The 12,704-nt window shown below is 43.0% G+C and overlaps 1 protein-coding gene across 1 annotated transcript in view; it reads right to left on the bottom strand.

Moving 5' to 3' along the window:
* C1H14orf132 (chromosome 1 C14orf132 homolog) overlaps window positions 1–129 on the bottom strand; it is a 79,228-nt gene extending 79,099 nt beyond the window's left edge. Inside the window, exon 1 of the mRNA XM_078387570.1 lies at window positions 106–129. Coding sequence (XP_078243696.1) covers window positions 106–129 — 24 coding nt within the window. The remainder of the gene's footprint in view (window positions 1–105) is intronic.
* Between the last annotated feature and the right edge of the window lie 12,575 nt (window positions 130–12,704).

Here is a 12,704-nt window from a genome sequence, read left to right as displayed (position 1 = left end):
TAGCATCTAAAGAAAAATATAATATATCTGTTCCTGAAGTTACAGTAAAAAGAAGGAAGGAATATTTCAAATCTCAGCTTTTGTGGAGGATCTCCCCATGCCTACGTTGATGTCATAAGGTGATGTCATTAGGTCGTATTTTACTTTCCCAGACCTCTTAATTAACTCCCAGTTTAATTTGGTCCGCACTGGGTTTACCTGTTGCCAATGTCAACTGGTTGCTGTGGTTGGTGGGGCGCTACAGAGGTAGGTGGTACCAGGAATGATAGGCTGAGCTGGCTGGGGTGGGAAGGGGGAGCAGGTATTCCTATGTTTTTATATATATGAGGGGGGTGAGGAGGCAAGCAGACATTCACATGTACACAGAGCAGGAGAGGAATTCAAGCAGGGCCCTTGCCTTTTGCTGCTGATAAGGTGGAAGGCAGAAGTGGGATAACCAAGGCAGCCTAAGATTGCCCAAGCAGACAATCCTCTCTTACCCTGTTTTCAACTCTGCTCTATTTTTGTATTTAGAAGTCGTTTGTTATTGCTGCTTTTAAAAAATGACTTTAATTTTGTGAACGAATTTGGCAATACATATGCCTTGAAGGGCAAGATCTATATGTAGATCGATGCTCCACATCGTTGGTTCCCCAGATATTCTTGGAATACAGCTCGCCAAAATCTTGGCCAGCATAGCTCGTGGTGAACACTTCTGGGAGTTTTAGTCGAAGAACTTCTGGAAAAGCAAGGTTGGGAATGACTGATCTAGATCTTTTATACCCATATCGACAATTAACATTGTAATCCTAAATCCTGAAGGGTAACTCTAGCCTGGAACAATTAAATATTATCCCTTACGCATGCTATTTGTATTCTGTGCTCTGCTCTGCCTAGTAAGCCCTGCTCTAGTTAACCAAGGGAAGCAGCTGGCGGGTTTGTTGTCTTTCATAAACAGCATCCAAAGGGATGTGTGGAATCCTGCCCAGAGACGGAGCTCATTACGTCTGCCAAGCCCCTCCCCTCTCTTCCCTGCCTGTTTTTGCCTTATGATGACATAAAGCAGGCTAGAGATCCTGCATTTTTAATAACGAGTCTGATTGGATTGAATTGCCAGAAGGAAGTGCACTTAAGAAACTCTCCACATTTTTCATTCATACTTTCAGCACCACTTAGAGAGCTGAATAAATAATTAGTAATGTGATCCACACAATGTGGATATTTTAGAGAAATAATGGGGCAGGAGCATTTGATAATTTTTTGCACAATCTGTCAGTGAAAACTGCAAGAAAAAAATAACTTGCCTGGTTCCATTCACTTCATCCTTATGTATTTGTGGGTTTTTTTTTTTTTGCCATTTTTCAACCAAAAGGCCATCAGTTTAGAGATGACAAGACACATTATAACTCAAAACCTTTTTTAAAACTACTAGATGGATGGATGGACGGACGGACGGACGGATGGACGGACGGACGGATAGATAGATAGATAGATAGATAGATAGATAGATAGATAGATAGATAGATAGATAGATAGATAGATAGATAGATAGATAGATAGATAGATAGATAGATACATACATACATACATACATACATACATACATACATACATACATACATACATACAGTGGTGCCTCGCATTACGATGTTAATTCGTTCCAGCGAAATCAATCTAGAACAAAAACATCGTAAAGTGAAATTAAAAAGCCCATAGAAATGCATTAAAACCAAATTAATGCGTTCCTATGGGCTTGAAACTCACCGTCCAGCGAAGATCCTCTATAGCGCGGCCATTTTCGCTGCCCGTGCAGCGAGGAATCTGTCCCAGAAAAGAGCGGGGAGCCATTTTTTTTAACCCAGCAGCCATTTTGAAACTGCCAATCAGATGGCCGAAAATAGTCGTTTTGCGAGAATCGGTTCCCGAAGCAGGGAACTGATCATCGCAAAGTGAAATTCCCCCATAGGAAACATCGTTATGCGATCGTTTTTGCGCTCACAAAAACTTCATCTTAATGCGATTTCGTCGTCAAACGGGGCGCTCGTCTTGCGAGGCACCACTGTAGATAGATAGATGGACAGACGGATGGACGGATGGATAGATGGATTAGATCACTGCAACGCGCCCTATGTGGGGCTACCTTTGAGGCTGATACGGAAACTTCAGATGGTGCAGAATGCAGCAGCCAGACTCCTTACCGGAGGGAGAAAATTCCATCACATTTCTCCTATCCTGGCTAGACTGCATTGGCTGCCTATTCATTTCCGTATTGACTTCAAAGTTTTAATGCTCACTTATAAGGCCCTAAACGGTTTAGGACCTCGATACTTGGTGGAACGCCTTCACCCACCAAGTTCTACCCGGACCACCCGCGCGAGCCAGGAGGTGAGGCTGAGGAGCCTGACACCGAGGGAGGCCCGGAGGGAGAAGACACAAAACCGGGCCTTCTCGGCGGTGGCTCCTCGCCTTTGGAACAATCTCCTTCCTGAGATGCGCGCGGCCCCTACGCTGGGTACATTCAAAACTCAACTAAAAACATGGCTCTATGTCAAGGCCTTCCCTCCTGCCAGCACCTAATCTAACTTAATTTATTTTCCTCTTCCTTATCTATTTATTACTTACGATTATTTATGATTTTTGTCATTTTCTGTTAATTGATATTTTTTATTTATTTTATTATAATTGTATACATGTTCCTGTTAGCCGCTCAGAGTGGTATAGATTTACCAGATGAGCGGGATATAAATCAAATAAATAAATAAAATAAATAATAAATGGATAGCAGGGATGTTGGCAAGTCTTCTCTGAGTCCCAACTCCGAGTCTGAGTCTTGGGGCCCAAGCTCCGAGTCCAAGTCTCAAGTCAGTCTCAAGTCCTTTTGCCCCTGCTGCCAGTCACCCCCTGCTACTGCCCTCTGATCCCCATTGCTGGGCATCCCTACCTGCTCCTGTTGCAGCCAACAGTCTCAGAAGCAGCAGGCCAAGCTTCTTCCAGGAGCCAGCTGCTACCTCCTCCCAGGCAGCAGAAGCCCAGCTGATAGACCTGTGTAGTGGGTGGAGGCAGCAGCCATTTCCTGGAAGGGAAGCCAGGCCTGCTGTCTCTGAGGGCTGCCACAACATAGGTAAAAGAGGGTTTGTTATTCCCCAACCCTGCTGTGTCTTTTTTTCCCCTGCCTGTCTGTTTCCACTATAGTTCTGTAGCACTATAGCTCTGCTATATCTATGATGGCATGGATGATAAGAGGATGTTGAGACTATACAATTTCATTCACTTTCACTGTGCCATGAAAATGTGTGCCCCACCTTCCCCAGCCGGTCCACGGGGCTAAAAAGGTTGGGGACCGCTGCCTTAAAATATCATAATCATAACTGATTATCTGCCTGAACATGTGACTAGGGGCATATTTGTGGGGAGAGGAGGGATGAAAGCATGGACATAGTAAGCCACCCAGAAGTTTTAGAGAATTTTGTGTGTACAACATGAAGGAGGAAATTAAGCGTGCTTGGCTGAACCTGCTTAGGGAGTCCCTATGATGAGGAGCCGTGGTCCTAAAAGCTCAGTAAGCATGTTCAATTGAATGTGTTTCTGGTCTCCTATTCACACCTTTGCAATCAATGCACTAACAGATTTCTTGGTAGTGGCGGGGTCAAATGGGGGGAGATGTACATAGCTTCTCACATCCCTACTATGAATATAATCCTGTTGACATATTCAGGTGAATGCCTGAATAGTGCTTGCAGGGATGTAAGGATCCCCGAGTACAAACTGTTTGGACAGTCTGAAGAGCATGAATGAAACAAGCCCTCTGAAAACGATTCCTCACACATCACTACCTTGGTTGCATTTTAAAAAAATAGTAATGAAACTTTCTTCTCATGCCCATTCCATATCAGATATATTCCCCAGCTTCAGGACACCTTAGGTGTAAGCCTCATTTAAGACCACAAAACCACTTAGCTTTCATAAGCAGATCCATCATATCAATGACTGCTGACCCAGTTGTATGTGCCTTCAACTTCCCTGAGTGCTGGACCGATAGGCACTTCCTTGCATTATGAGGATGATGTATCCAAATAGATTAATTCATGGTTTGTTTGGCTTGACAGGTGCTTCATATTTAGTAGGGAGTGATGGATTGACTTTGACAGATGACAAGAGTCATTGGCAGGATGAGCCGAGTCAACACTGCTACAAGTCATGTTCACCTCCTCTGATAAGGTATATATAGGACCATATATAGGGCTTCTTTTTCTTCTTTGCTGGCTTCCTTGGCTTCCATGTAGGCCACAGGCAAAATTGGCTCCACTGACAGGGTGAGTGACTAGGCCATGAACCCAAGAAGCAACTTAGTAGTTATTCCGTTTATTAGGACAGTGTTCTTCCAGTTAGGGAGCAGCAGTTCTGGAACTGGCTGCCCCAGTTGCAAAAAGAAATTGATTGGCACTGAGTACTATGTGCTCAATAAATATATTTTGGAGGTTGCTTTTTCATAGGGTCACCATAAGGTAACTTGATGGCACATTGCAACACTGTGCAGTTTGATTTGAAAAGGGGCAGTGTTTGCTGCTTTCCTACTGCCAGAAGAAACTCGTGGGCTAGCCCTGGTCATAGACCAGGTAATAGGTCCAAAAGATTGGGAGCCTCCGGCAGTCAACAATGGATTCACATTCACTTGTGTATTATATCAGGAGTTCAAGAATGCCAATTTGTACTGAACCTGGGAAAGTGACAATTTTGGACTATGACACCCAACATAACCTGTGGTCTACACTGGGATCATGCGCTCAACCTCAGTCTCTAACATTGGGTTCTAGCACTAATGGCTCTTTGTGGGAAATACCAGAATCACTTGTTGATTCTTTGCCCGTCCTCTTTGTTGTTATGTGCTGCCGAGTCACTTTATACTTATAGTGATTCTAGTAGGGTTTTCAGGGTGCGTGTGGTTTTATCGGTTCCACCGGTCTCCCAGTGAGCTTCTGTGGCTGAGCAGAAGTTTGAACCCAAGTCTCCTGAGTCCTGGTCTGACACTCTTATTGCCTGTGCCACACAAGCCAACTCATTCCAACCAAGAGTCACGATCCCCAGGAGGACTTGCACTTTCCAGCTGAACACAGTCTTTTAACTGACAAGTGTTGCAAATAAAATGGAGCCTACTGACAGACGTTAGATGGTAGAGCTTCTCCCTGTACCTGTATCACGTTCCTGTCACCTAAATGGTGACAAGGAAGAAAAGTGATGGAGCAGTGGTTTTTACCTGGGAAAAAGAGGTAAGAGAACAACACTAGCTATGCTGAGTTTCCTATAGGTTCTACCTAACATATTATGCCTTCTTGTGCAGAGTGGCTCTAAAAGCAACTATATTACATGCTCTAAAGCTGTCATACTGAATGTGTTTAGTCAGGCATGGTCAACATGTGGCCTGAGGGTTGCAAGCATCCCCCCCCTACATAGTTTTTGTGGGCCACAGTTCTCTTCTCCCAACAGTGCATCTCAAACTAGATGGCAAAATGTGTCACCGAATTTGTAGAGAAAATGCTAAAATAAAAACAAACAAACAAAACAAACCTTCAAGCAAGCAAGAAGCAAGTTGCTGCTGCTAAAACAGCATTTCAGTAGTGTGACAGTGGGGAATGTGGCTTACAAGAGATTGCAGTTGGATGCAAAATGGCCCCCGGGACCCACTGAAGTTGCCAACCACACAGCTGTACAAGCACCTCTTTCCCCTTAGTGGTAATAACAATACAGTAATGATAATAAGTAAAATAAAAGCAATTTCCTGCCATTTCATGGGCATTCACCACTGGTTTTGTGGTTTGTGCTGGCTCATCCTTTGACAAACAGGTGTTCAGCAGTTCCCATCCCTGTCTCTGGAGGGTGCCATGCGTGCACTTAGAGGCAGCTTCTGGCAGGGCAGGGAAACCGAGACACTGCCTCTGAGTGGGTGTCCACCAGAGGAAGGGGAGGGCCTGGAAATCACCGTACACCTGTTCTTCTGAAGGAAAAAACTGGTGGTTCATGCTCATCTCTGTGACATCTGCCTTAGGCAGTTGCCTCCCTCTGTTCAAGAAACAGCTCAGCTATTCTGTGACTTATACAGTGGTGCCTCGCTTAATGGCGATAATCCGTTCCACTGTTAAGCAAAAACATTGTAAAGCGAAAGTAAAAAGCCCATTGAAACACATTGAAAACCATTCAATGCATTCCAATGGGCTAAAAACTCACTGTCCAGCGAAGATCGCTCACTACCTTGGTGCAGGCGCTCGTAATCTCGAGATTAGACCACTGTAATGCGCTCTGTGTGGGCTACCTTTGAGGCTGCTGCGGAAACTACAGGTGGTGCAGAGTGCGGCGGCCAGATTACTTAGTGGTGTGAAAAAATACCAACATATTTCACCCACTCTGGCCGCTTTGCATTGGCCGCCCATCCGATTCCGCATCGACTTCAAAGTGTTGATGCTCACGTCCAAAGCCCTAAACGGTTTAGGGCCTCGATACTTGGCGGAACGCCTACTCCCACCAAGATCTACCCGTGTCACTCGTGCGAGCCAGGAGGTGAGGCTGAGGAGCCTAACGACGAGGGAGGCCCAGAAGGAAAAGACAAGAAATTCGGGCCTTCTCGGCGGTGGCTCCTTGCCTCTGGAACAATCTACCTCCTGAGATTCGCGGGTCTCCCTCGCTGGGTATCTTTAAGAAGCAATTAAAGACATGGATATTTCGGCAGGCCTTTCCAACACATACCTCTTGACCCCTCTCTTTCCTTTATTACTGTTTTTGTTTTGCGTATTGTGTAATGTAATGTAGTGCTTTTATCATTTAGAACTGCCTATTTACACTTTTATTGTATCATTTTATGGTTGTTAGCCGCCTAGAGTGGTCCTTACCGACCAGATAGGCAGAGTATAAATTAAATAAATAAATAAATAAATAAATATGGCGGCCATTTTTGGTGCCTGTATAGCGAAAAATCCGTCCCTAAACACAACGGGGAGCCATTTTAATCACCTGGTGGCCATTTTGAAAACCTGAGGATCAGCTGTAAAGATCATCGTAATGCGAAGAATCGGTTCCCGAAGCAGGGAACCAATCATCGCAAAGCGACATTCCCCCATTTAGAACATCGTTTTGCGATCGCAAAAGCATCATCGTGAAGCGGATTCATCGTAATGCGGGTAATTGTAAAGCAGGGCACGACTATATATCCCAAGGGTGTTGATTTATTCATTGTCCCTGATATATGGGCCATTCAGAGAAACAAACACTAAAGCTATAGGATGCCGACTGACCTATTTAGAGCAGCCAACTAGATTTTTATTTTGCTTTGTTTTACCTTTTGGCCAGTTGCTGCATAAGACAAAAACTGACAAATCCAGCTCTTGCCTCGCGCTGTTTCCATGCTACCATAGATGCCAGTAATTCTGACAAATATTGCTACAAATCAACTTTTCTGAATTCATGTTTTTTCCCCCTAGAATCAGCCATCAACTTGTAGCTTTCGGGAGGAAAGTCTGAAAGTTGAGACCTTCCTTGCATCAGAGAAATTTGGTTTACCAATCTGATGAGGGTTCATCGTTGTTAAGACTCCCAGTTGCTGTCAAATCTCAGCTGAACAGGGAACGTGTTCAGCCATAGACTGCGCCTGTTCAGTATGAGAGATATATCCTCTGTGTCATATGTCTCACTGCCCTGTAAAAGTTGTCCATTAACCAGCTGTAGCTGCAGGACTCTCTGGTGTGGTTGATGATTTGAACAAGAAAGCAGTAGCTTTAGTCAGCTCATTTAGTTGCACTTTGGAGGAATTGTTCCACTGAGAATACAGTGGACCCTCTACTTACGGAATTAATCCATATTGGAATGGTGGCTGCAGGTAGAAAAGTCTGTAGGTCAAGTCTCCATTGATCTACAATGCATTGAAAACCGATTAATCTGTAACCGGCCGTTTTTGTTCCATTTTTGTTCTGTTTTGGTTTTTTTCTGGTCTGTAGGTTGATTCTCCGGCTGCAAGTCGAACCTAAATTTTGTGGCCAGAGAAGTCTGTAACTCAAAAAGTCTGTAAGTCAAGCCGTCTTTAAGTCAAGGGTCCACTGTAGTGGGCATTCTAGAAAAAGTTTCTTGTTTCTTGTCTTGGTGTCTAATGAAACTGAAACAGCCTTACTTCCAAGTTGATCTAAATGTGATGAGATGCACACTTGTCTTTGTTTCCTTGCCTGTCCCATTTCTGATCTCAGCATGTATTTCTGTAACGTGTAAATATATGCAAGTGTTGTGCAAAAATGTGCCTTTTCTCCCTTGTAACGTACATGTGGCTACTTCATATTTAGACATAGGTGCACTGAACTGTCATCACATTGAAATCCTTGGGATTGGGGCAATGTGCAGTCTGCCAGAGGTTGCTGGATGACTATCAATGCTGATTCATCACTATTGGCTAGGCTGGCTAGGGATGATAGGACCATCTAGAAGGCTTCAGTATGTCCATCCCTGAATTAAAGCCCTACTGAGTTCCATCAGCCTTCTCTAGATATAACTGATTCTGGGTCCCACCCCATGTTTCCCTAGTAATTTTTAACCCCCCAAAGCTGGTCTTCTTTAAATCATAGGAGATCTATTGCAAATTAATTGATCAGAGCATATGGTAAACAAGAAAGAGATTTAGAACATCCCTTTTGCAGAAAGACTCTTCTCCCTGTTTCAAATTATGAAGGGACAGCAGGGACAAACTTGCTATCACCCTACCTTTTAATCACATCCTTATTGTTTCAGGGAGGAACCATGCACGACGCTCCACACATTGACTGGAGTCCTATTGGTGTTTGCATAAGGTTTGCATAACTTTGCTGTGGTTGATTGCAGCTGTTTGATGGGGTGATGGCTTACATCTCAGTTGCAAAATCAAGCAAATCATCATTTACACAATCAAGCAAATGATCAGACATATGGCAGAGACATGCCCTGGCATGTCATCAGTTAGTTGCAATTAGCAGCAGCCAATGATGCAAACTTTACGGAAGTATGAATAGGATTCTGGCTATCGTTGTTGGGTTACTCCTCAAGTCCTTGAAAGTACAGCCACTGGTGAGGAATGCTGGGCATCACAGTCCCTTGTCATGAGGAAGGCTGTATTTCCCACCATCCACCCATTGTCTATTTCTGCAGTCCTTTATGCACTAAAGGGAGAAGTTCCATCACAATGGGTCATACACCTGCATGACCCATTGTGATGGAACTTCTCTCTTTAGTGCATAAATTCCACAGGATTGCCAGTTTTTTTTCATTTGCACAGGCCACTGACAGGAGTGAAGTGCACTTCATGTTGTAGACGTTTATTCCTCAGTGCTTGGAGATTTGAGGAGGCAGAAAAAGGGGACAGGACAGGGAGAGCCAAAGCCAAGGCTTTGTCTCCCATGTCATTCTAATTGTGTGGGGCATTGGTTCCCAATCATGGGTAACCCAGGTGTTCTTGGACTGCAGCTGCCAGAAGCCTTCACTGTTAGCTGTGCTGCCTGAGGTCTCTGGGTCCTGCAGTCCAAGAAGACCTAAGTTACTCAAAATTGGGAAACACTGGTGTGGAGGGAAGTCTGAACTGCTGAAGAGCAAAGATGGGGAAGGTTTCTTTCTTGGACTACTGCTCCCAGAATATAATTTTTGGATTCCCGTATCCACTGTGGGATTCTGAGAGTGGTAGTCTGAAAACAAACCACCCTCCTATCTCTATGGAGGATGATGTGCAGAGGAATCTTCTAGCATGATAACATAGGTTTAACTAGCATGGCCCCATTTTTGCTAAATTTTGTTGCCCCCCCCCCCCTTTAATAAAGCATTGGTTCCCAAACTCAGCTGCATGGATGTTGATAGACTGCAACACCCAGGTTTCCTCAGAAACGGCCATGTTGTCTGGAGCTTCTAGCAACTTCAGCTCAACAACATGTTTGACAACTGCTCTACGTGAAGACTTCCTGGCAGTCTTTGTTTTTAAAAATGCTTGTTCTTGTCCCATCCAGTACACCTTGTATTATTTTTCCATCACCTTTTATATCCTTGCACTTGTTGCTTTTGATTTAATGGATTGTTTTATGGCCTAAGGCTATTGCAGTGAAATAAAAAGAGCAGACAATTGGTCATATTTATTTGAGAACATTTCCAAATGAAATGGATTCAGTGTATTTGTAAATAAAGTGTTAGAGGATTCATCTCACCAAAGTATTCAATTTGACACATGTGTGTTTTCTTAACAGTCCTTTCCTGACGATAGAACAAATAAGACTTTTGGAAGATAAAATATAATAATGAAATCCATTTTCAGCTTTGGTAATCTTCATGGCAGAGATAAAATGCAGCCTCTGCCCTTGCTTCAACCTTCTGTTGCAAGTAATTTTCATTATATAACTACATTTTAACAGGGGTGGGGGATTAAAGTTGTGGGACTCGCTGTCAAGTTAGACTTAATTTGCACTGGTGACTCAACTTGAACTTGACTTGGTTTTTTTTCCCCAAGGACCCAGACTTGTGACTTGGAACCCATCCATCTCCTCCCTTTTTCTGGGGGAAAAACCTGTTTTTAATAAGGACTCAGAATTGGGGTTTGGGATTCGGGGCTTAGTACCAAAGACTCGGACATGGGATTTAGACTCAAAGACTGGCCAACTTCACTACATTTCACTACAGATGAAGACAGACTTCCAGGCAATATTTTTTAAAAATTATCTTAAAAAGTGATGTTCCTCATTTATATTGTCCTTGAAATACTGTCTTCCGATAGTCTGTATTTCACATTTTAGAAATACCATGTAATCATATCACAGTTGCATCACAATTTTAATCTTGCTCCATTTCTTTGGCTGCTATTCAAATGGGAGAAACTAGATATGCTAAATGTGTTCATACAATCAATGCCACATTTAGTCTGGTCCAAAGATTTCTTCATGTACTGCATATAGTGGAAGACTGAGACTGAGAGGGCAGTCTCTAACTTAAGCCCATTCAGTTGTCTTCAGGAATTGACCTTTTTCAGGTATGCACTGTTTATGAGTGTTTCGGTATGTAGGATCAGAGGGCAAGAGGCAGGGCTACCTATTGCTTGGAGACGCTGGAGCTTGGAAAAGAAATTCTTGGATCGCAACTTCCAGGATCTCCTGGCTGTGCTTGCTGAAACACTGGATGCAACTGGAGGGTGGGAAAGGCATGCCTCTGATCAAATCAGGAAGGGCCACTTTGCAGGGACCAATCTCTTTTAAAGCAACCCTTTTTGTCCATGAAAGCTCAGACGGAAATATATTGGTTGGTCTTTAAGGTGCCCCAATGTTTTTGCCATCTTTATTTTTCTTTTGTTTTTGGCCTGGTACGCTGGCACTGACTAACAAGGCTACGTCTTCTAAAACTGAAAGCATTTTGTGCCCATTTCTCCTTATGTAGGTATTTTTGCAAGCATTTTTAGCTAACACAGACATTTTTCTCACATCTCTTCTTTTTTACTTTTCCTCGTATACATATTTTAACAACACTTTCTCTTTGTATCTTCTATTTCAGTGCTCATTTTGTACAGACTTGTCCTTGCCAAATTCAGAGCAATGTGACTACCCAACAAAAGAAAATGATGATAATGTCAGGGAGTGGAAATCTGTCAACTTCATGTCAAAACGCAAACAAATACAGTAAACCAACGTTTGTTCCATTTTTACAGCATACTAGGTATGTCTGGGTCTGCTTGGTACCATCAGAGTCCTTCTGCCCCCCCAGTCACTCCCAGTCCTGCTAGATGCATATTCTATCTCAAGATTTACAATCTGAAAAGGGAAGAGACAATGTGGAGAACTACATCTATTTAGTATCATCACAGCTATAAGTCATTCATTTTTGCTAAATCTCGACTGCCCTCCTGTGGTGGCACAGGGTTTAGAGAGATATTTCATCCCTAGCAGTGAAATGACTTTGTTTCTAGTAGGGGAGAATGCTAGGAGGTCTTGTTTGGGGATTTGACAAGCTTTACTTTTTTATTATTTATTTATTTATTGGCTTTCTTTTTGAGTCTCAACTGCATTTTCTTGTTCCACATTAGACTCTGAGACTTTGTGTTTGCTTCCTTCACTTAAACTTGTGCACATTTTGTATCCAATTTACTAATACGTAATGTGTTCATCTGTCACTTTTATCATACACTTTTACTGCACACTGTTGTATACCATTTTGGTTAGGCCTCATCTAGAGTACTGTGCCCAGTTCTGAATACTGCACTTTATGAAGGGTGCAAAAAAAAAAACAAAACCTGCAGTAAGATCTAGAGGAGGGCAAGAATGATCAAGAGATTGGAAATCAAGTCCAATAAGGAAAGAATGAAAGAACTGGGAATGTTTAGCCTTGAGAAACAAAGACTAAGGGGGGATATGGTAGCACTTTTCCAATACTTGAAGGTAGTCATGCAGAAGAGGGACAGGATCCGTTCTTGATCATCTCAGAGTGCAGGACACATAACAATGGACTCAAGCGACAGGAAGCCAGAATTGGGTTGAATTTCAGGAAGAACTTCTAGGGTGTTATCTATGAATTATATGCATTATTGTATATATGGTATATAGCAAAGAAAAGTGTTGTTCTAATATGCCAGCTAATGGCCATCTAATGGCAACAATAATAGGGTTTTCAAGGTATGCGATATGTTCAGTTAACATATCAAGATATGGGATATGTTCAATTGGTCACAGAACACAGACCAATTGGGGACCTGAATCCAG

This window comes from Pogona vitticeps, chromosome 1, assembly GCF_051106095.1.
Source record: "Pogona vitticeps strain Pit_001003342236 chromosome 1, PviZW2.1, whole genome shotgun sequence".
NCBI lineage: Eukaryota > Metazoa > Chordata > Lepidosauria > Squamata > Agamidae > Pogona > Pogona vitticeps.
The sequence above is the reverse complement of the archived record's forward strand: the minus strand, read 5'-3'. Positions and strand labels throughout refer to the sequence as shown.